At 43.0% G+C, this 25,299-nt stretch overlaps 1 protein-coding gene across 1 annotated transcript; it reads right to left on the reverse strand.

The window, feature by feature from the left end:
* Positions 1–4,357: 4,357 nt before the first annotated feature.
* On the reverse strand, positions 4,358–24,571 carry Cgrrf1 (cell growth regulator with ring finger domain 1). The gene is made up of 6 exons (XM_090345012.1): positions 24,325–24,571; positions 15,876–16,015; positions 10,090–10,267; positions 9,796–9,943; positions 6,595–6,702; positions 4,358–5,752 (listed from the first exon to the last, which is right to left on the reverse strand). The coding sequence occupies exons 1-6, from the start codon at positions 24,426–24,428 to the stop codon at positions 5,450–5,452; spliced, it is 981 nt and encodes a 326-aa protein (XP_090201138.1). The 5' UTR covers positions 24,429–24,571; the 3' UTR covers positions 4,358–5,449.
* Positions 24,572–25,299: the final 728 nt, after the last annotated feature.

A 25,299-nucleotide genomic window follows, 5' to 3' on the forward strand; every position in this document is an offset into this window, starting at 1 on the left:
GTGTCTCAAGTGACAGAGTGCTAGCCTTGAGCAAAAATTGTCCAAGGACAGTGCCCTGGCCCTGAGTTCAAGCCCCAGGACTGGCAAGAGAGAGAGAGAGAGAGAGAGAGAGAGAGAGAGAGAGAGAGAGAGAGAGAGAGAGAGAGAGAGAGAGAGAGAGAGAGAACACAATGTTTCTCAGAGCTTAACTATGCTATTGTTTGTTGCAGCTCCTATAAATGTGTGGCTATTCTTAACTTAGGTGAATACTGGTTTCACTGGAGATGCCTGGGAAATATTTTGGAAACTGATGAGTATGACAGTTCTCATACAAAGCAACAAAACTGATGAAAGACTTTGGAAAGTATACTTAGAGTCCCATACTATAAAACCATGCGTTTTTATTTATTTGCCAGTCCTGGGGCTTGAACTCAGGGCCTGAGCACTGTCCTTGGGCTTTCTCAAGGCTAGAACTCTACCACTTGAGCCAAAGCACCATTTTCTGATTTTTTTCTATGTATGTGGTACCAAGGAATTGAATCCTGGTCTGCATGCATGCTAAACACTCTACCTCTAGGCCAAACTCCCAGTTTTTTAAACAAGGTGGCTAGTGATTAGAGCACAAGCTTCAGACAAAAAAAAAGCCAGGTGCTAGAGGCTCACATCTGGACTCCTACCTTCTTATGAGACTGAGATTTGAGGATTGATGTTTAAAGCCAGCTCTCAGGAAAGCCCAATTAATCACTAAATTATTAGTTAACCACCAATTGATCACCCAAAAAGCTGGAAGTAGAGCTGTGGCCCAAGTGGCAGAAAAAATGTTCAGAGACAGTGCCTAGGTCCTCAGTTTGAGTCCCCACCCTGGCACAAAAACTAGGTTGACACCCCAATTCTTACCACCAGTAGCTATGTATTATAGGCTAATTATTTACCCCCTCTTATTATTCTCCATTTTTTATTTGCCTTAATAAATTGTGTCAAGATTATATATGATAATATCTAATTGTATTGACTAAAATGCAGCTAGGAGATAGAAAACACATTGATAATTTTATCAAATTATTAATATAAAGAGTTTGCAACTGAAAAGTCAGAAGGTATACCAGAGGCAAAACAGGTAGCAACACAGAAAGCAGCCACCATCCTTAGGGCAAAGAAACAAAGTAATATTCACCTTATAAACATTTAGATGTTTGGAGGCTGGGCCTTCCCAGAGCCAAACCACTCAGACCTCAGGCTGGGAGCAGGGAAGGTTGCTGGGCTGGAACTGGTGTGGGTAGGGGCTGAGGAAGCGGGTTTGTCAAATGTTAGAAGAATGGCAATCTGGATCACCTACTGGTTCTGGAAACAACCATGACTGCCACAATAAGCAGAGAAGCTGAGAGGATATTCACAGGAACAGGAAGTGACAAATGCACACCGAAAGCACACAGGAAACAAGCAGAAAGGGGAAATACCTTCTTCCTGTCTTCCTATCTCATTCCATTGCTCTGAATTCCAGTGCGTCAAAGGGAGGCAGCTGGCAACACATAAATGTGGATTTTGCAGAATCCTAGTGCTAGCAGCACAAAGCAGAGGATTGAACGGAGGATTTGGAGCTGAGAGACAAAAGGCTCCATTGCTGGCATAAACAACGCATTTAGAGCCAAGAAAGCATATAGAAGAGCTATTCCTCCTCCCTACTAACTGACTCAGTCTTGAGCTTCATACATATTTGCAAAATTTCTAGGATCTAGCAATGACAAAGATTTTAAGTGTCTGGAGATTCAATAAATTAAACAAGTTAGACCCAACATGTCATCTTAGAATGTCTTAAGACTGCTCTCTTTTGTTGTTGTGGGGCTTGAACTTGGGGCCTGAGTGCTGTCCCTGAGCTCTTTTTTTCTCAAGGCCAGCACTCTACCATTTTGATCCACAGCTACACTTTTGGTGTATGAGACTAAGGGAAATAGGTTGAAGATGCAAGAGAAAGTTTGTGCACAAGTATTGTTTGGCTATCTCAAAGACATCATTCCAGCAATTGTCTTATTACCACTAGCAACATCAACATTTTTCTCTTTACTGGATCATTCTTTAGAACTCATTTTTTTGGGGGAGGGGGGTGTCATGGGGCTTGAACTTGGCCTGGGTTCTGTCCCTGAACTCAAGGCTACTACCCTACCCCTGGGCCTGAGCATTGTCCCTGAGCCCTTCAGCTCAAGGCTACCACCCTACCTTTGAGCCAAGCCCCACTTCTTGTTTTCTAGAGATTAATTGGAGATAAGAGTCTCAGGTCCTTTTGTGCCCAGGCTGGCTTTGAACCTTGATCCTCAGATCTCAGCCTTCTGAGTAGCTAGGATGATAGGCGTGAGCCACCACCCAGCTCTTATGAGCTCATTCTTATGAGCTGCTAGCTCTTGTCTTAAACTGGTAAACCCATAACCCTACAAATTATTACACCATCTTCTTACTTCCCTTTACAAGTAAATCCTCAAAGGATGATTTCTATTTGCTGCCTCCAAGTCTCTTCCTCCCAAACTCACTTGCTTCATTCCAGACAGATTTTTACCACACATGTATCTGCTACCCAAAATTGTGACTAATCCGATCATACATGATCTCTGCATTATTAAACACAATGATTAGGTCTCAGATCTTGGCATAGGTCACTTTCTCCACCCCCAAATGAATGTTTCACTTGATGTCTTGGAACGTAGGTGATGGGGACTTGACAAGAAAACCAAAAGTTCATTAATATTCCTTCCCTCAAGAGATAGACACTATGTCTGCTTCCCTTGAACCTGGATAGGCTTGTGACCACTTTGACAGACAGGGTGCAATGAAAAGGCTATGTAAAATCTAAAGGAGCTTCACAATATGGAAACCAGAGGTTTTTCGTATGGTGCACGGTGGTGTGGCTCACAGCTGAGCAGAGCTGCATCTTTTGCAAACTGACATTGGGACAGAGAATCACTAGCACAAGAAAACGCAAAAATCTCCAATTCGAAGTAGGGCTTGTACTGAGTGCGTGTAATTTTCCCAACACTGTGAATTTGAAAATTCTTTTAAATAGAGCTATTGTAAGCAGGGGCCATCTATACTTGTATTTATTTGGCTGCCTAATGAAATTCTTCATATATAATACCATAAGGCCAACTCGTTTAGATGCAGCAAAAGGAACAGAAGGCACATCATCCAATGAATAAATGGATGTCAAACGTGGAATATTAAGTAGCTTTCTGAGGAATAAAATTCTGACGTAGGCTAACAACATGGACAAACCATGAAAAGGCATGCTGTATAAATGTCATTTATGAGTCATCTATAAAAGAAATGTCATATATGATTCTACTTACATGATAAACCTATAATAAATTCATAGGAAGTAGAAAGAGGTGGTTGGCAGATATTAAGGCTAAGGGCGCTGGTGTTTAGTGGGTACAGTTTCAGTTTAGCCTGGTAACGTTCTGGAAATGAACACTGGTAGTGATCGCCCAATACTGTGAATGTCCTTAATACACCTGAATTTTACCCTGACAAACTGTTCAAATGGAGCGGGGAGCTGCGGCTCAGCTACTCAGGAGGCTGAGATCTGAGGATCGAGGTTCAAGGCCAGCCTAGGCATGAAAGTCCAAGAGACTCTTTATCTCCAATTAAAGAAGTGGCCATGTCGCTCAAGTGGTAGAGCACTAGCATTGAGCTAAAGAGCTCAGGGACAATGCCAGGCCCAGAGTTCAAACCCCATGACAGACATTAACGAAAAAAAGGGATTGGTAAAACAAAAAAAAGGACCTTCCAAGTGAAAGCCACTGCACATCCTAGAGGTTTAGGTACAGGCAGTTCTGGAAGGGAGGAGGAATGGCCAAAAGGAGAGCAATGATCTGAATAGTCCAGCAATGCACAGGACAAAGGAGTTCTCAAGCTCCAGTGATACACTTCAGAGACTGAAGCTCTGATTACACTACTACTCTGCTTCCAACCGCAGGCCTTGAGAGAGCCTAGGAACTCCCAGGTGGGGATGTGGGGGTTTTTGTTGTTTTTTGTCAGGGGCTTGAATGTGGCCTACGCACTGTCCCTGAACTTTTCAGCTCAAGGCTTGCACCTGTATTCGTAGCTACTCAGGAGACTGAGATCTGAGGTTCATGGTTTGAAGCCAGCTGGGACAGAAAAGTCTTAGAAGACTCTTATCTCCAATTAGCCACTCAAAACCCAGAAATGGCACTGGGTTCAAGTGGTAGAGTGCTAGCCTTGAACACAAAGAGGTTCAGGGACAGCACCCAGGCCCTGAGTTCATGCCCCACAACGAACAACAAAGAACAGATGTGTTCTTGAAAGTGCACTGACTGGAATGAAATATTTAAAAACACAGATACCGAAGTAACATAATAATATACACAAGACATAAAAGGACTGAAAGTCTCCCTGAATGTCACCGTTTATTTGCCATGATCTACTTTCTTGGAGTGTTTCCAGTAATTTTCACTGAACACATGGTAAGCCCTGGTTTCCCTTTTTATTCTTAGTAACCTTGGGAAGCATAGGGAATGAGTTTTTTTGCCCTACTGAATTTAACTCTTACAAAGTTAACAAGGGGAACAAGAAAAGCAATTTTCTACCCAGTATACTGGGTTTATAGTAAAAATTCATGAGAAAAAAGTTACTTCTTTCTGCTAGTCATTCTTCTAGCTTCCAAACTTCTCTAGCGTGGGACAGATTTCCTGTGCAAGAGGAAATGTAAAGTAAGGCAGTAAGAGTCTCAGATTTTCCCTGGTAGAACAGTGCAGTCTGCTGATCTAATCACATTGGACAATCAAGTTATAAATGTAATTATCCACAAAATTTTATTATTCAGTTTCATATAGCTGCTTCTATAAATGAATATCATTGTAATGTAAGATACCGTGAGAACAGTCAAGAATTTTACCTTGCATTTATGATTTAAGAACCCAAATTTAAAAATTAAGACTTGTGCTTAGGTAACAATGATGATAAGGAAATTAGAAATTAAGCAGAGGAATATTAATAAAAACATGTTTCAGGAAAGGATTTAGGGTAAGAAACTTTTTCCACTTTTTTGTAAACTGGAAAACATACTTTTAAGAAGAATTCAAATTTTTCCTAATTTCACTCCAGTTTATGTAAAAGGGAAAAGAGCCATTTTGAGATTCAGACCTCCTCAGATTTCTGATGAGTTGCTTTTCAGAATGAATTTTCTCACTAATAGTGGGTGAACTCTTCAAGTTGATAAAAAAAAAAAAACCAATGAATGTTTCTGTATGAACAAAGATGGGACTCCAATGTTCATTATACTAAGCCGGAAGAACTAATGTCCATCACCCATGTACAGTAGGAAGTGAAAGGAGAAAGTTCTTTGATGGTCAATACTGTGGATTCCATGTTATGATCAATCTGAGGATGTACAATTCTGCATATTAGGTAGCAAGTGTTTGTAGTTGCAAGCCACACGTCCTCAATGGGTTTTCAGCTCTCTTTATCTTGCTCCTTCCTTCTGACTGCAGAGAGCAAAGGATTCCTGCACAAACTGCCTGCACATCGGGCACTGCTGGAAGTATCTGATGCAGCCGTCACACAGGCATGTGTGCCGGCAGGGCAGGAGCACCCAGTTCACGCTCCCGTTCTGACAAACCACGCAGTCCTTGCTGTTCTCTTCCGATGGCTCCACATCACCCTCACATAGTCCAGCCTTTTCCAAGAGAGTTCGATCTGTGTTTTTTCCTTCTGGAGAGGGACTGCCAGAGGGAGTAGAATTATTGTTTGCAGACATGAAAAGTTGCTGAAAATCAGAGAAACAAATACAAAAGCAATTATATATATGGCAATTACTCTTCACATCTAAGCGGTTCTCAAAATTCATGAGCTCACCAGGTGCTGGTGGCTCAACCTATAATCCTAGCTACTTAGGAAGCCGAGATCTGAGAATCAGTTTGAAGCTAGTCCCAGCAGGAAAGTCTGTGAGACTCTTATCTCCAATTAACCAGCAAAAAGCCCCGTGGAGAGTGTGGCTCCCATGGTAGAACACTAGCTTTGAGTGAAAAAGCTAAAGGACAACACCTAGAACGCCTGGAGTTCAAAGTACAGGTACTAAACACGCATAAGCATGTACACACACATGTACACACACAACCATTATGAGCTAATAAATCCAACAGCAAAAAATAATTAACTTCTATAATAATTAACTAAAAATACAGCTATAAATAGTCATTCTTAGAAACATGGAAACTAATCCCAGCTATGCTTAGGTGTGAGGCTGCCCAGGCAAAAAGCCAGACCTTATCTGAAAAATGAAGCCAAAAGGGGACAGAAGAGCCTAGCTGTACAGGGCTAGTATAGGGCTCTAAGTTTCTACCTCATTTTCATAGACACAAAGCTCCAGCTATAAGGGTAAAACTTACCTTTTGGATGGGAATGTGGCTTAGCAGAAAAGTGCCTGCCTAGCATGCATGAAGCCCTGGGTTTGATTTCCTAATACCACATAAACCGAAAAGACTGGAAGTGGTACTGTGGCTTAAGTGGTAGAGTGCCAGCCTTGAGCAAAAGAAGTGCAGGGACAGTGCCCAGGCCCTGAGTTCAAGCCCCAGGACTGGTAAAAAACAAAAAAAACCAAAAACTTACCTTAAGATCATGAAATTGACCTTGAGCCAGCAGTAAATATTGACACAATATTCTGCAGGATAGTTTATATGTCCTATCTGGAATATGAATTACTGACACCATGGAAATCTAAAATAAAAATTGAACATTAGCAGTGCTTAGCCTTACTTATTTATACCTATGTACAAAATGCTTCTCAAATGAGACTGGTACACTAGAAAATTTACATTCTTTGTATTGATTAGTCACAAAGAAGAATGCTACTGACATTTTTTGACAGATATTTAAATTATAGTCATCCCTTGCTATATCGAGGCTCACTTATTATGGCTTCACGGCTTTGTTTTTGGGTTTTTGCAGTTGTTTTTTAGTGTGTAACTAGTGACCCCAGTTAACTACCCATCACAGGAGTTACATCCCAGGAAACCCAAGATAGGGAAAATCCACAAAGTAATAGTAAGTGAACTACAACCTATGGAGGGATGACTATGTAATGCTGCTATTTTGCGACTGAGTTATAAATATACGTTACTCCTATGAAGTACTAACAAGCGTTTTCACAGAGCTTTACACACTGAACCTAAAATACTCACATGGATAAATAAACACATAGAATAGCTAGGAATCCAGGTGCAGTATCTCAGACTTAGAATCCCAGCTCTTCTAGAGTTGGAGACTCGGAAGATCACAGTTCCAGGCCAGCCTAAGAAAAAAGTTAGCAAGACCCTCCATCCTAACCTTAACCAAAAAAAGCTTGAGGCCAAGCCCCAGGGCACAAAAGAGCAAAATATGTAGAGAGGCAAGAAGACACTGTGAAGCCAGCCCTAAGCAAAAGTTTAAGACTCAAGTGGAAAAAAAACTAATGCAAACAGGGCTGAGCCTGTGGCTCAAGCTGTAAAGTAAGCAAGAGGCTCTGAATTCAAATGCTAACACTGACCAAAAGGAAAAAAAAAAGATACTTTATCAATGAGCAGACCTACATTGGGAGCACTTCAGAAAAGCGTTGTGTATTATTCCCATGTTTATTTCATTACTGCTAAAAGTTTATTTCATACATAGGTTTGGCATTCTTTGGCTGAAATGTTTAAGTGCTTCTAATTTTAAATTTCATATTTGTGCATGTTTGCATCATCTACATAATGAGATATTCAAGAGATCGAGTCCAGGTATAATGATGAAACTCATTTATGGGTATGGGTGTGCGTGTGTGCGTGTGTGTACATGTATATATATACACAGATGTTGTCCCCGGGCTTTGATTGTTCAGAGCTTACACACTGCTTCTTGAGCCCCTGCTCCACTTCTGTTTGTTTTGGTGAACTGAACTTTCCTGCCTGGGCTGGCTTCAAACTTTGAACTTTGATCACAAGATCTCAACCTTGCAAGTAGCTAGGATTATGAGTAGGAACCACTAGTGCCTAGTTTTATCTACGTTTCAATTACACCTCATACACATAGCCTGAAGATAATTTTCCACCAAGTTTTATATATGTCACATCTGACTATCACTGGCCAATGAGGTTCAGGTTGGAATTTTTTTTTTTTTTTTGTGGGTCATGGGGCTTAACTCTGGGCCTGGGCACTGTTCCTGAGCAATTCAGCTCAAAGCTACTGCCCTACCCCTAGGCCTGGGCATTGTCCCTGAGCTCTTCAGCTCAAGGCTACTGCCCTACCCTGGAGCCAAGCCCCACTTCCTTTTCTAGTTTACTTGGAGATAAGAGTCTCAGGTCCTTTTGTACCTGGGCTGGCTTTGAACCTTGATGCTCAGATTTCAACCTCCTGAGTAGCTAGGATTATAGGCTTGAGCCACCAGGCCCAGCAGAAGTTTTTACTCATGGAGACAAATCAGGGCTTAAAACATTTCAGACTTTCAGACTAGAAAGACTTAACCTGTACAACCTCTTTCTACTAAGCTCAGAGTACTATCAAGGTTCAAGTCCTCTAAAATCTCTAAAATGCTTTTATAAACTACTGGACTAAAAAAAGTACTTAACACATATGAAGAAACCTAAGTTGATGTCATTACTTAAGACATACTTAAAGGTGTGCATATAAAATACAGATAAAAGCAAGGAATGGCAACTACACAAACGAAAAAAGGGCATCCATAGTCTGCAACTGAACACTCCAGCTTGTAGTGACACCAGCTTATTCAGAACTAAAGTTAAGAATAAGAATAAGAACAATGTTTTCTTGGACTCTCCTAGCAGAGGATTACAACAGCTCAAAACCTAGATACAAAAGGCTACATAGGATAAGGCTAAATGAGCTCTTGTTTCCAGGACATGGAAACAAGAGCTTTATAATGTGTGACTGATGGTTGTTCTTAATGTACTATTTTTCATCCCTTTTGTTGTCCCTTGGTTATCTCATATTGTTACAGTATCTTTCCTTGTTATCTGGTATATTGTATATATGTTTATTTGTTTATTTGAAATAGGAAAGGGAAGGGGGGAAAACAATGAGGGGCAGTGGTGGGGGGAGGGAAATGGGGACAAAAACGTGAGAAGGGGTATCAATGTATGTGAAGTAATGCACCTTCTATCTGGCGAATATAACTGTAACCCTTCTATTAATTACAATAAAAAAGAAAAAGAAAAAAAAAAAGAATAAGCATATTTTGGGCCAGGAGCATAGCCTAGTGGTAGAGTTCTTGCCTAGCATGCACAAAACCCTGGGTTTGAGTCGTCGGTGCCACATACACAGAAGTGTATGCTGTTGCTCAAATGGTAGAGTGCTAGACTTGAGCAAAAGCTCAGAGACAGTGCCCAGACCCTGAGTTCAAGCCCCAGGCCCATAAAAAAAAAGTCATGTTTCCTAATCAACTTTTGCTAACTTTAGCAAACATTAAAGAATAGAGTGATAAAATTAACTCAACAATATCTTTTTTCCTAAATAAAGTCAAATTTTGTGACTCCTAAAAAGGAATCACAGTCTAAGCTCTATCACATATACAATTGCACACTCTGTTTTTAAGTAGTTTTCAAGGCATATGTGCCAGCCCAAATGCACATCCTAAGAAATTAAAGTATTTCTTATTTTGCCAAATAATTAAGAACTATCACCTAACTCATTTAAAATTATGATTTTAGGAGTTTCAGATTACTTAACACTATAATACTGTATGTTTATAAATTATTAATTATAATAAATTATCTATTTATAAATTATTATAGATCATCTCTTAAAGGTTGTGATTTCAGAATTTTAAAAATTACTTACAATATCATAAATTTCTCTGTCCTCCTCATCAGCCAAGGTTAAAAGTGCTACCAGTGGATAGCGAGATCTGGGCACTGGACCGAAGTCTTCAATTTTAGTATCTCTTGGTAACTGGCAATATATTTCTTCTTTGCTGTCCTTTTTAATACTTTTTGAAAATGTAAAGGCAAATTGTCACTATTGCTCAAAGACCAACAATATATCTAAAAAAAATTAGTAACTTAGCCAGATTTTGCTGTAGCCATAGAAGGTCTAATTGTCTGATGTCATTGGTTATAGCAGATAAAAGGATACAAATACTGCTCTTGGTAGAGATATTCGCTGTACAAGGCATCGTCTAGTGCATGGGGAGTGCTTATTCTGAAGTAGTGAACATGCTTCTGCAGAGCTTCATATAATTTTTGGGCACTGCACCCCCAGTAGCATGTAAGGTGGCTATCTTCAAGGCAATCTGTTGTCAGGGTTATGCCAGCTGCAGAAAATAAACCAGAGAGAGAATGGAAAACAATTACCTGATGTCCCTTCTGATACAGTTATACAGATGAGAAACGCAAGCTTCCTCTGGCTGCTGACCAGGCTCACGGCAGTTAAAGGAACTTGTCAGGGGTATGTAACTACAACTAACGGTCAAGCTTCAAACAAGAGGTAAAGGAATCTCAGTAGCTGTACAGTGCTTAAGCATTACTGGCAAATTCCTTTTTTTGTTTTTGGGTTATGGGGCTTGAACTTGGCCTGGGTGCAGTCCTGAGCTCTTCAGCTCAAGTCTACCACCCTACCCTTGAGCCAAACCCCACTTCCCATTTTTTAGAAGTTAACTGGAGACCTGGAGTCTCAGGTCCTTTTGTGCCCAGGCTGGCTTTGAACCTTGATCCTCAGATCTCAGCCTCCTGAGCAGCTAGGATCACAGGTGTGAGCCACCGCACCTGGCATGTTGGTAGCTCTAAGACTCCTCCCTGTCTATTAATGTATGTAATCCCAATGACAATAAACAGTACAGCAGAGCAGAGTGGTCTTCAAAAGTGGACAAAAATAATCCATGGAGCCCAGAACATGATCACTGGAGTAAGATAAATATTATAAAAGGAAATGGAGCTTTACTAATACTAACACACATATTGACCACATTACTAGTCTTCACATAGATAATGTCCCATGTAATACACAGAATTTTCTGCAGAGAGAGTACTTTCCAAGGCATGGAAAGTACATTACCAATATCCTTGCTCTTTTGTTTGCATTTGATGGAAGAAAAGACACTACAGTTTATAAGTCGATATATATCAACATACAAATTAGTTTGGCTTATTCCTTTTATTACATGGCACCAATGTAATTTCTCTGCACCAGCCGCAGTTAAAGCATTATCAAGCTCAAGGATGGAGATACTCAGCATCTCTGGTAATTGGCAGTGCAGCTTACCACATGCTGTACTGACAGGACCAAAGGGCACTTTTGGTCATTTCCTGGCCTAGCAATTTTGTTTCTGATTCTGTGCCACTAAACCTAGTCAAATTCTGCAGGCTACTCAACTTTTTGTTTGTTTGTCTTGATCCTGGGGCTTGAACTCAAGACTTGGGCGCTATCTCTAAGCCTCTTTGTGCACAAAGACAGCACTCTATGATTTGAGCCACAGTGCCACTTCCAGCTTTTTCTGAGTAATTGGAGATCTCATGGGCTTTTCTGCCCAGGCTGGCTTCACACTGCAATCCTCATATCTTAGCCTCCAGAAAAGGTAGGATTATAGGCATGAGCCACTAGTGTCTGGCCAAATGTTGCCTATTTTTAAAAGTACAATCAATGGGGGCCGGGAGTTTAGCCTAGTGGTAGAGTGCTTGCCTAGCATGCACAGAGACCCAGGTTTGATTCCTCAGTACCACATACCTAGAAAAAAGCCGGACGTGGTACTGAGGAAGTGGTAGAGCTCTAGCCTTGAGAAAGTCCAAGGACAGTGCTCAGGCCCTGAGCCCAAGCCCAGGACTGGCAAAAAAAAAAAAAAAAAAAAAGTATAATCAATGATATTGGGAGAAAGTTCACAAATACGAGCAACATAGCAAAAACTGATTGCATTTTTCACTTATTAGTAGTAGTACATATAAAATCTAGATTGATAATGTATTTAAACACTGCCATTTCTAATCAGGAACTTTGCACAGGTAATCAGAGCAGAATTTGATTCTTTTTTTATTCTTTTTTTTATTTTTTTTATTTTTTTGATTCTTTTTTTATTATTCCAATTATCAGATATCAATTCAACAACAAAAACCCATTAGCTATTAAATAGCTTAAGAAAAATTTTCCAGGTATATAATTTTATACACACACAGAAAAAAATGCATACTTTCTCTGTCACTTTAGAGCCATACAACACAGAAGAAAAAATGGTGCCTGAAAATAGAAAAATAAAACAATAGAAAAAGTATATTTTAAAGTGTGATTAGAGCTGGCTACTGGCAGCTCAAGCCTATAATCCTTGCTACTCAAGAGGCTGAGATCTCAGGATTCCAGTCTGGGCAGGAAAGTATATAAGAGTCTCATCTCCGATTATTCACCAAAAAGCCAGACGTAGAGATGTGACTCAGTTGGTAGAGTATTACTACCCTAAACGCAAAATGCTCAGAGACAGGCCGGAAGTTTGGCCTAGTGGTAGAGTGCTTGCCTAACATACATGTAGACTTGGATTCAATTCCTCAGTACCACATTTCATAGAAAAAAGCCAGAAGTGGTGCTGTGGCTTAAGTGTTAGAACTCTAGCCTTGAGAAAACCCAAGGACAGTGCCCAGACCCTGAGCCCAAACCCAGGGCTGGCAAAAAAAAAAAAAAAAAAAAAAAAACATACTCAGGGACAACCTCCTGGCCCTGAGTTCAAGACCCAGTACCACCAGCACAAAAAAAAAAAAAAAGAAAAAGAACTGAAGGTGAATGTAGTGGCTCATATCTCTATTGCTAGCTATTCAGGAGGCTGGGATCAAGAGGGTTATGGCTTAAAGACAGCCTGGGCAAACATTTCAAAAGACCTCCTCCTCCTCAATCAATAGCTGCACAGTAGCATATGCTGTCATCAGGGACTGATATTTCAGTTCAGCCTGAGCAAAAGAGTTTGCAAGATTCCATCTTAACGGAAGAAACTGAATGTGGTGGTAGATATTTATCAGACCAGCTATGACAGAAAGTATAATATAGTATTGTGGTTCAATTGTCCAGGCAAAATGTGAGACCTTATATCAAAACAACCGGCTCCAAAAAAAAAAAAAAAAAAAAGGGGCTACAAATGTGGGTAGTAAGTGTTAAGACCCCTTGTTAAAAAAAAAAAAAGTGTGGGGGGGGAGAAGAAAGGGGGAAGGGTAGATAAGAGTTCAAAGAAGAGGGCCGGGAGTTTGGCCTAGTGGTTAAAGTGCTTGCCTAGCATGCATGAAGACCCGGGTTTGATTCCTCGGTACCACATACATAGAAAAAAGCCGGAAGTGGTGCTGAGGCTCAACTGGTAGAGCTCTAGCCTTGAGAAAGTCCAAGGACAGTGCTCAGACCCTGAGCTCAAGCCCAGGACTGGCAAAAAAAAAAAAAAAAAGAAAAAAAAAGAGTTCAAAGAAGAATGCTTGCCAAACAGCCAAACATACATTTAATCCTCACCACTAAAAAAGTAAATAAATCAAAAAGGAATTGAGGTATATTAAAATGCCCATATGTGTTATTGGACATGATCTTCAGAATACACTGGTAAATGAAGAGAGCAAGGCAGAGAAAAGTATATCTCGCTGGCTAGCTCATAAGAGAGGTTGTATATGTATGTTTATACTAAAAAAGAACAAGAGAAGTAAACATTCAGCTTACATAATAAAGAGCCTTCCAGCAAGGAAAAGTCTAAGTCCTAAAGGATTCACAACTACATTCTACAAGACCTTTTTTTTTTTTTGCTAGTTGTGGGGCTTGAACTCAGAGCTTGGGTGCTTTCCTTAAGCTTTTTTGCTCAAAGTTAGTGCTCTACCACTTTAAGTCACAACACCACTTCCAGTTTTCCGGTGGTTAATTGGAGATAAGAGTCTTAAAGATTTTTCTGCCTGGGCAGGCTTCAAACCACATTCCTCAGAACTCAGCCTCCTGAGTAGCTACAATTTCAGGTGTGAGCCACCGGCACCTGGCTTTCCAAGACCTTTAAATCCAAATTAATACCAGTAGGCCTCATGAAATAGAAGGATCACTGCCAAACAAATTTTAGGAAGCCAGAATTACACTCATCCAAAACCAGGTAAGGACCCAACGAACAAAGGAACCATAGACCAATATTTCTAAAGAACACAGGCACAAAACTCCTTAATAAAATACTCATCAACAGACTTCAACATCTAATCAAAAAAGTTATACACAAGGGGGGCCGGGAGTTTGGCCTAGTGGTAGAGTGCTTGCCTAGCATGCACGAAGACCCGGGTTCAATTCCTTGGTACCACATACGTAGCAAAAGTGGGAGAGTGCTAGCCTTGAGAAAATCCAGGGACAGTGCTCAAGCCCTGAGTCCAAGCCCAGGTCTGGAAAACAACAACAACAACAAAAAAAAAAGTTATACACTATGATCAAGTGGATTCTAGCCCAGAGATGAAAGCCTGGTTTAATATACATTAATCAATAAATGTAGGGCCGGGAGTTTGGCCTAGTGGTTAAAGTGCTTGCCTAGCATGCATGAAGAGCCGGGTTCGATTCCTCAGTACCACATATAGAAAAAAAAAAAAAAAGCTGGAAGTAGTGCTGAGGCTCAAGTGGTAGAGCTCTAGCCTTGAGAAAAGTTCAAGGACAGTGCTCAGGCCCTGAGCTCAAGCCCAGGACTGGCAAAAAAAATAAAATAAATAAATAAATGTAATATGCCACATCAACAGAGCCAAAGACAAGAATTACATGATTATCTCAATAGATCCAGAAAAGACTTTTAACAAAATCCAGTATGTGTTCATGTTAAAGGCTCTGGAGAAACTAAGAATAGAAGGAATATACTTCAACATAATCAGGCTATATATAACAGACCAACAGCCAACATTATGCTAAATGGTGCAAAAGTGAAACCCTTTCCTCTAAAATCATAAACAAGATAAAGATATCTATTTTCTTCACTCCTAATCAATATAAGTCTAGAACTCCTAGCCAGTGAAATAAAGCAAGAGAAAGATATAAAAGGGACATAGGGAAAGAAGTCAAACTCCCTATTTGTAGATGACATGATCATATAGCCAAAGGCCTTGAAGGATTCAACTCCACACCCAAGCTCCTAGAGCTGATCAATAACTTTGGCAAAGTATCATGATACAAAATCAATCTGTAAGAATCAGTAGCCTTCCTATTTACCAACAATGTGTAAGCAGAGAGGGAAATCAGTAAAACAATTCAATCTGTAATAGCCTAAAAGAAAAAATTTAGGAATAAACCTAACCAAGAAAAGGTCTGGGAGTTTGTCCTAGTGGTAGAGTGCCTGCCTAGCATGCATAAAGACCCAGGTTCAATTCCTTGGTACCATATATATAGAAAAGCCAGAGTGGTGCTGTGGCTCAAGTGGCAGAGCACTAGCCTTGAGGCAAAAAGCCCAAGGACAGTGTTCAGGCCCTGAGTTCAAGCCCCAGGACTTGACAAAAAACAAACCTAACCAAGAAAATAAAAGACTTCAATAGTGAAAACTGTAAGAATCTGAAGAAAGAAAACTAAGACAACATCAAGAAATGAAAAAACTGGCTGGGAGTTTGGCCTAGTGGTTAAAGTGCTTGCCTAGCATGCATGAAGACCCGGGTTCGATTCCTTGGTACCACATACATAGAAAAAAGCCAGAAATGGTGCTGAGGCTCAAGGGCTAGAGCTCTAGCCTTGAGAAAGTCCAAGGACAGTGCTCAGGCCCTGAGCTCAAGCCCACGACTGGCAAAAAAAAAAAAAAAAAGAAATGAAAAAAACCTCATGTTCATGGAATAAGTAGAATATTGCGAAAAATGGCCATACTGCCAAATGTGATCTACAAATTTAACACATGTTTGGTTAAAAACTGAATTAAGAGAAAGCAAGTCAAAAAGACAAGAGAAGGGCTAAGATGCCGTTGTGCAATGGTCACCAACTTGTAATGGAAGCTGTGGGTGGATTAGTGATCTCTAAGCCAAAAGGGTTCTTCACTTGTCTCATTTGCTTTCTGAAAACTCTTGTGCTGAACTGGGTCTCTTCTGAATTCCTCAGAATTACTGGAACATCCCAACCAAACCTGAAGGGAAAAAAAAAAAGAGAGAAAGAATAACAGATAAAATAGAATTTCAACCAATTTTGAAATTTTGTTATATAAAAGTATGTTACACTTCATTAGCTATTTCTTTAAATGTCAGGGCAGAAAAACAGACTAAGGAACTCACATCAGTTTTTCAAATTAATGTAGAATTAAGGGAGTGTTCCCAGAAAACGGCAGTATGTTGTTCAATTGGTGACTCAACTTACTCTTGAAAATTCAAAGTTGAGTTGGGCGCAGAGGCTCATGCTTGTAATCCTAGCTACTCAGGAGGCTGAGATCTGAGGATCAAGGTTCAAAGCCAGTCTGGGCACAAAAGGACCTGAGACTCTTTTTTTTTTTTTTTTTTTTTTGCCAGTCCTGGGCTTGAGGTCAGGGCCTGACCACTGTCCTTGGACTTTCTCAAGGCTAGACCTCTACCACTTGAGCTTCAGCACCACTTCCGGCTTTTTTCTATATATGTGGTACCGAGGAATCGAACCCGGGTCTTCATGCATGCTAGGCAAGCACTTTAACCACTAGGCCAAACTCCCAGCCCGGGGACCTGAGACTCTTATCTCCAGTTAGCCTCTAGAAAGTAGAAATGAAGCTTGGCTCAAAGGTAGGGTGGTAACCTTGAGCTGAAGAGCTTAGGGACAGTGCCCAGACCGAGTTCAAGCCCCATGACCTCCCCCCCACACACACACAAAAAAAATTCACAAAGTTTTATTCTTAATGTTTTAACAACAATAAAGGAGCACAATGATAAATATAAAAGCAGAAACATCATACAATTACTAACATATTAAAAAAGATGCAAGCATACATATGTATATGTATGTATGTGCAATATTCAAACCATTTGGCACAATTTATGAGACGGAATTTTTTTTCTAATATTATGGAGGGTTTTGGGGGGTTTTTTGTTTTTTGGGGTTTTTTTTTTGCCAGTCCTGGGCTTGGGCTCAGGGCTTGAGCACTGTCCTTGGACTTTCTCAAGGCTAGCACTGTATCACTTGAGCCTCAGCACCACTTCCGGCTTTTTGCTATGTATGTGGTACCGAGGAATTGAACCCGGGTTTTCATGCATGTTAGGCAAACACCCTACCACTAGGCCAAACTCCCGGCCCCAAATATTATGTTTTTTATGTACTAGTACTGGGGTTTGAACCGGTCCTGGGTGCTGTCTGAGCTATATTTTATTTATTTTTTTAAAAAATTTTTCATATATTTTTTATTGTAATTTAATAGAAGAGTTACATTATATTCACCAGATAGAATGTGCATTGTTCCTACTCTCGAGCAACGAGTATGGGGAGGGACACCCATGGCCAGCCTGAAGTCCCCCGGAGCTGAGCGAGATGGCAAATATCGATGAGCCAGCCCTCACCCAATTGCCAGAGAAGAAACCACACTGAGCACATACATAGAAAAAAGCCAGAAGTCATGCTGAGGCTCAAGTGGTAGAGCTCTAACCTTGAGAAAGTTTAAGGACAGTGCTCAGGCCTGGAGCTTAAAGCCCAGGATTGGCCAATAAACAAACAAACAAACAAACAAACAAATAAATAGACTCAGAGAAGAAAATATATAAATTTTAAAAAGAAAAACAACCTAAAAAGAATCCACATCAGTAATAGATAAAAGTCAAAGAAAGAACCTGTAGATATGAGTAAACAATCCAGTGTACTTAAAGGAATTAGTACTCAGAACTGATAAGAAATAACTCATAGCTATAACATGAATACATTTCAAATATATCATGCTGTGCCAAAGAATCCCTAGAGAAGAGTCCACAGTGCATGGTTCCCTCACATGAAATTCTAAAGGAGGCACACTGGTCTATGGTGGAAACGCCAGAGAACAGTGGAGCTCGGGAGTCGGGGACGACTGGGAAGAGAGCAAGGCAACCTCTTATGTGTGATGATAGATGGACAGGGAGTGCTTCCGGTCTAGAAATTTTATTTCCAAATAACTTCAGGTGCTGATACCAATACACTGGAACTTTTAGGTAGAGTACAACTTCTTTTTATTGTTGGTGGTGGTCCTGGGGCTTGAGCTCTGGGCCTGGGCGCTGCCCCTTGGCTCTTCAGCTTAAGGCTAGCACTCTACCACTTGAGACACAGTGCCACTTCTAGTTTTCTGGCAGTTAGCTGGATAAGTCTAATGGACTTTTGTGACCGGGACTGGCTTTGAACCTAGGCCTTCAGATCTCAACGTCCTGAGTGGTGAGGATGACAGGCGCGAGTGTAACTTCTTTTGAAAATTAGACTGACGTTGAACAGAAGCTGGGTAAACAAGCAGGTAAGTATGTAATATGGAAACCACAGGAAAACACTGATGGTGGAATCTACGCATCTGCAAATGTGTGTTCCCTGCTCCATCCTTTCTAGTGTTCTGAATGTTGAAAAATGTTATAATAAATGCTAGGAAAAAATGACATCTGTCTACTCAGGAGGCTGAGATCTGAGGATCAAGGTTCAAAGCCAGCCCAGGCACGAAAGGACCTGAGACTCATCTCCAATTAACCTCTAGAAAACAGGAAGTGGGGCTTGGCTCACGGGTAGGGCAGCAACCTTGACCTGAAGAGCTCAGGGACAACGCCCAGGCCCAGGGGTAGGGTGGTAGCCGTGAGCTGAAGAGCTCAGGGACAGCGCCCAGGCTGAGTTCAAGCCCCATGACCCACAAAGGGAGAGGGAAAGGGAGAGGGAGAAAGGGGGAGAGGGAGAGAGGGAGGGAGGGAGGAAGGGAGGGAGAGAGGGAGGGAGGGAGAAAGGGAGGGAGAGAGGGAGGGAGGGAGGGAGGGAGGGAGAGAGGGAGGGAGGGAGGGAGAGAGAGAGAGAGAGAGAGAGAGAGAGAGAGAGAGAGAGAGAGCGCGCGCGAGCGCACTCAGTTTAAAGACAAGTATCTTTATGGATCTGAACGTGGAATTATCATGATAAGGAAGGTTTGTCCCCACAGGTTGGTGGGTTTTAAGTCTAGCAGGCAGTGGTAGCTAGGCATTCACACCCTAAGGAGGCCATTAGAAACTGACCTCTCAAGATAACCATCATAGCCACCACACCTGAAACTGAGTTAACCTAATACCAATCTGGGACAAAACTATCATAACACTTGGTCCTGAAACTGGAAATTCTAAGCATCTGGGCTTTGATAATTATAGATGGCTAAACAATGAGGGTAAGAATAAAGACAGAAAAAGAACAAAACAAAAATACTTTCCACTAAAATAAAGGTTGTAAATCAAAATTTCAAATACATCAATAAATCTAATGCTGACAAACATACAGTAATATTAACAAATGGGATAGAAATTCATTCAAGATAATCAACTTGATTTTACTGCAGTTAGATATGACTGTTCCAGTTCTGCTAACAAAGCTGAAATCAAGCCTCTAAGTCAAGAGATCAAACTGTTTCCAGGTAACTGTGACCCAAAACAAAGCTCAAGAATATTTATAGAAGACAAAAATATCCAAGACCCTTTAGGGTAAAATCCACAGTGTTTTGCAATGTTTACAATGTTTCTGTAAAAAATTAACTGGCGGGCTGGGAGTTTGGCCTAGTGGTAAAAGTGCTTGCCTAGCATGCACAAAGACCCTGGCTTGATTCCTCGGTACCACATACATAGAAAAAAAGCCAGAAGTGGTGAAGCTCAAGTAGTGAAGCTCTAGCCTTAGAAAGTCCAAGGACAGGGCTCAGGCCCTGAGCTCAAGCCAGGACTGGCAAAAAAGAAAAAAAAAATTAACGGGCATGTAAAGATGCAGAAAAGTATTACAAAGGAGAAATAGAAAATGTATATAGAAATGTATAGGAAATACATATGCGTATTTCTTTTCTCTTTTTTCCCCTATGGCTTATCTCATGTTGTTATTGAATCTGACTTTGGTACCTGGAATATTGTATATATGTTTATTTGTTTATTTGAAATAAGGGAAGGGGAAAAAAAGCTGATTGGGAGGGAGTTGAGGAGAAGGATAGTGAGAGAAAAACATAGAAAGGGGTATCAATGTTTAAGAAGCAATGTACACACTACCTGACAAATATAACTGTAACCCCTCTAAAAAAGAAAAGTAAAAAAGACAATGACAGAAAAAGAAATAGGAATGTCTATCAGAAATGACAAAGACAGTAGAATTGGTAGACAAAGATATCTAAATAGTTATTAAAAACTCTATATGTTCAAGAGATAAAGATTAGCAATATGGAAGATATTTTAAAGGCCCAAATCAATTGCTAGAGACAAAAAATAAAATGTCTGAGATGAAAAATACACTGGATGGGACTAACAGCAGAGTGGACATTGCAGATTCCCCTCCTCTTCTCCCCCCCACACCCCAGTCCTGGGGCTTTTCTCTCAGGGCCTGAGCACTGTTCTTGCGTTTTCTCAAGGCTAGAGCTCTACCACTTGAGCCACAGAATCAGTTTTGGCTTTTTCTGTGTAAGTGGTACTGAGGAATCGAACCTGAGTCTTCATGCATGCTAGGCAAGCACTCTACCTCTAGGCTAAGCTCCCAGCCCATATTTCTAAAAATTTTTGGCAGTACTTCTAAGAATTGGTTTTGGTAGTACTGGTGTTTGAACTCGGGTACATTTGTTAGTTATAAGGCAAATTTCAAGCCCTGACACACACCTACAGAAAATAAGAATAAATCAGGTACCTGATGGCTCATGCCTATAATCCTAGCTAATTAGAAAGCTGGGCAGGAAAGTCTGTGAGAATCTTCTCCAGCTAAAAGCAGGAAGTAGAGAAGCAGCGCTTGTAGCTCAAGTGTTTTAAAACACTAGCCTTGAGCACAAAGAGGCTCAGAGACAGTGGCCAGGCCCTGAGTTCAAGCCCCACAACTGACAAAAAAATAATTAAACATTTGGCCGGGAGTTTGGCCTAGTGGTTAAAGTGCTTGTCTAGCATGCATGAAGACCTGGGTTCAATCCCTCGGTACCACATACATAGAAAAAAGCCGGAAGTGGTGCTGAGGCTCAAGTGGTAGAGCTCTAGCCTTGAGAAAGTCCAAGGACAGTGCTCAGGCCCTGAGCTCAAGCCCAGACTGACAAAAAAAAAAAAAAAAAAAAAAGCAGGAAGTAGAGCTGTGGTAAGAGCCTTTAGCAAAAATAGCTCAGTGACAGCACTCAGACCCTGAGTTCAAACCCAGGATATTCTCTCTCTCCTCTTTCTCTCCTTCTCTCCTTCTCTCTCTCTCCCCCTCTCTCTCTCTCTCTCTCTCTCTCTCTCTCTCTCTCTCTCTCTCTCTCTCTCTCTCCCTCCCTCCCTCCCTCTCTTTCTCTCTCTCCCCTCCCTCCCTCCCTCCCTCTCCTCTCTCCCTATCACACACACAGCAGAAGCAAAGCATTTCTTTACAATCCATGTCCTGCCATGCTGGAAATTCTATTTCCAGTACAATTACCACTGAGTTCTGTTTTTAGCAAGACTGACTCTGTGATTACACAAAATAAAGTGCTTTACAACTACAGAAACTGCCAGGCACTAGTGGCTTATGTCTATAATCCTAGCTACTTGGCGGGTCACAATTCTAAACCAGACCAGACAGGAAAGCCCTTGAGACTCATATCTTCAACTAATCACTGAAAGCCAAAAGTGAAGCTATAACTTAATCGGTAGAGTACAATCCCTTGAGCAAAAAAGCTCAGAGACAGTGTCCAGGCTCTGAGTTCAAGCTCCATCAGCACTAATAATAATAATGATAACTACAGAAAATTGATCCCATGACATCTGATTGGAGAGTTTAGAGTTGCATTCATTGTTTTATTGTCTTCTTTCTCTGAATGCTCTAGTGAACTTAAAAGTGTCCTTCTTGCCTCTCCCTTGGTATCTGTAATCACCATTATTGCCTAACAGTCAAGTGCTTTAACTACTTGGTCCCCTATGGGAACTGTATCAGCAATCATTATATCAAAGTCAACCAAATACAATAATTTAACTAATTATAATGCGCTAAATGACATAAATCACTAGCATCTTATTCTTCGTTAGCAAGGAGTTGAAAAAATAACCAATCCAACCCCCAAGACCTTTTTTTTTTTTTGGCGGGGGGCAGTCCTGGGGCTTGAACTCAGGGCCTGGGCACTGTCCTTGGGCATTCTCATGGATAGTGCTCTACCACTTGAGCCACAGCACCACTTCCAGCTTTTTCTGTGTACATGATACTAAGGAATTGAACCTGGGTCTTCGTGCATGCTAGGCAAGCACTCCACCACTAGGCCAAACTCCTGGCCCCTAAATTTCTTCATTCTGTGTTTTTTTTGTAACAAGGTACTGGCTGGAGTCCTCACCTTCATTTGTACTCCAGAGTTTATATTCTAATAACATAGAACCACAACAGAGAAAACTGAAAGAGGAATAATACTGGTAAAAGATGAAAAAATGACAACAGCAAAAAGTATAGTAGGTTAACTAGTTTAAACTCTTGGCTTGGAGGTTATAAAGATGTTAGATTATTAGAATGATTTTTTGTAGAATCCCAATAATGTCGTTGTGTCATTATGGTCAATAAATGTGACCTCAGTTAAGTGCTGGTGCTTCATACCAGCATTCTGAGATCTAAGGATCATTCAGAACCAGACAGATAAAATCAAAAGACTCTTATCTCCAATTAATCAGTAAAAATTTAGAAAGGGCTCCAGTGGTAGGGTGCCAGCCATCAGTGCAAGGCCAAGCAAGAGCTCAAGACCTTGAGCTGAAGTGCTGCTACAGTCACACATATATAAATCTGAGGCCCTAGATTTGCAAATAACATAGTTTATCTACATGGGCAAAGCTAACCTGGGTGAAAGAATGCTTGGGTTGGGCTCACAATGACTGGCTGTATCCAAACCAAGAGGGAAATGACTGACATTTCACTGTAGCCTCAGTGGTGCTTAGCCCAGACTTCCAGAAGTTGTACAATTTCCTGGACCTCCACCTCTGCAAGTTACACTCACAGGAGGTGATTTAAGCATGTGATGTATTTCTCATGCAGGTATTTATTTTCCTTATGGAAGAAAATTACATTTAAGAGAATGATATCAGCATTATAAGGCTGATTTGTCACTTGGCCAACACCTTCCTAATTCCACTTACAACTGTTGTTGAACTGAATAATAATAATTAAAATGTGACAGGTCAAGAAGAATAAATTATGAGCATAATACTGAACAAGTATAATCTCAGCACTGAGGGTGCTGACACAGGAGGATCACGGATCCAAGGCCAGACTGGGCTGCAAGCCAAAACCTCATCTCCAAAAAAAGGGGGGAGGAGGGGGGGGAGGAGGAGGGGGGGAGGAGGAGGAGGAGGAGGAAGAGGAGGAGGAGGAGGAGGAGGACGAGGTGGAGGAGGAGGAGGTGGAGGTGGAGGAGGAGGAGGTGGAAGAGAAGGAGGAGGTGATGGAGGAGGTGGAGGAGGAAGAGGAGGAGGTGGTGGAGGAGGAGGAGGAGGTGGTGAAGGAGGTGGTGGAGGAGGTGGAGGAGGAGGAGGTGGTGGAGGAGAAGGAGGAGGAGGAGCAGCAGCAGCAGCAGCAGCAGCAGCAGCAGCAGCGCCTGGGCTTCCTCCTTGCCCATCCACAGAATGTATGTTTGCCACTGGTGGGGTGAGAACCAGTGTTGAAACGTGAACATCCGGTAGTGCCTAGAGGTGACCCTGCCGCCTGGGTCAAGGGCTCCGCGCCCGTGATCGCGGGACGCGGGTGGCTTCCTGCAGGCGGCTCAGGCCCCACACGTCCTTCCCGGTGCTCCCCGTCTCGCGGCGGGCTCGGGACGCCTCTCTTCCCACACAGCAGGTGAACACTGAACGCCCGTCGTCAAAGCTCGGCTCCGGTGTCCTCCGGCGGCGTCTCCTCGCGCTCCTCCAGCGACTCCACCCCGCCGCGCCCGCGAGGCTCCCGGACGGCCCGGGAGAGGCGGAGGAGCGCGGCTGGAAGGACTGCGCGGAGCCGCGGGCCCCGGCGGTGTCCGTCCCGGCGCCGCGCCGGCGCTGCCTGCCCGGGAGCCCTCGGCGCTGGACTCCCGCGGGGCGCCCCGACCGCGGCCCGGCCCACCGCGCTCCGGCCCCGGGACCCCGGCCCCGGGAACCCCGGCCCACCGCGCTCCGGCCCCGGGACCCCGGCCCCGGGACCCCCGACCCCGGGACCCCCGACCCCGGGACCCCGCCCCCGGGCCCCCCGCCCCCGGGACCCCGGCCCCGGGACCCCCGCCCCGGGCCCCCCGCCTCCGGGACCCCCGCCCCGGGACCCCGGCCCCGGGAACCCCGGCCCACCGCGCTCCGGCCCCGGGACCCCCGCCCCGGGCCCCCCGCCCCCGGCGGCCTCCGCGACACTTACCATCCTAGCACCAGGCCGGTGGTCACGACGAAGCAGGTGAACACCACCGCGATATAGAAAAGCGGCGAGTACTCATACAGCGTGACCAGAAACACCGCAGCCATCAATCAGACTCCCCCGGGCCGAGCCCCGGCGTCCAGCCCGCTCCGCCCAGCCCAGTCCAACCGCGCCCGGGCGGCCCGGCCCGCCCGGCCCCGGTAAAACCCGCTACGGCGCCCGGGAGCAGACAAACTTCACAGGTCTTCCCTGGCCGAGGCCAGGGCGCACTGGAAAGCCGGGACAGGCTCACGGGCTGTGGGAGCGGGCGAGCCAATCACGACGTCGCCGGCAGGGCTGGCCACGCCCCGGACCCGAGCCATTGGCTGCCTCAGGGGGGCGGGCCAATCCTCGAACCACCCCCGGGCATTCCGGATTGGTGGTTGACTAGACTCCCCTCCGCCAGCCTGGTCCAAAGGTCACGGATGCTCGGCAGGCAAATGCTTAAATAGAAATTGGGGAGTTACTCCTGATCGTTTAGGCAAATGGCTCCCCAGAGATCCACGCGCAGCAGTTCAAATTCCTGCAACCTAGTATTATTGCACCCCACGCAAATTTTGGAAAGGGAAGGAGAACGGGCGTCCAGGGCTCTAACGGAGAATTCCACACATGAGAACCAGCTAAAAGATTTGGGTTTAAATTAATAATGTCTTTAAAAATGAGCCATAGAGGAGCTGGGGGAGTGGCTCAAGTGGTGGAGCACCAGTTACGCGCAAGCAAGCCAAGCACCAGCGGAGGGGAAAAATTAAAACAGGAGCAGAGGCTTTTAAGGACAGGAAGTTATGGCGTCTGTGACACAAAGCAGCCTCCCAGAAGCGTCACATACGTCTTTTCCTTGGTCCTAAACCCTGGCCTTCTTACCGAGTAACGGAGTCTGACTCGATCAGGAACAAGCCCCATGACAAACCAGAATTTTCTTCCTGAGGGAGAAGGCAGAAC

Source organism: Megascapheus bottae, chromosome 14 (assembly GCF_031878675.1).
Source record: "Megascapheus bottae isolate mThoBot1 chromosome 14, mThoBot2.hap1, whole genome shotgun sequence".
Lineage (NCBI taxonomy): Eukaryota > Metazoa > Chordata > Mammalia > Rodentia > Geomyidae > Megascapheus > Megascapheus bottae.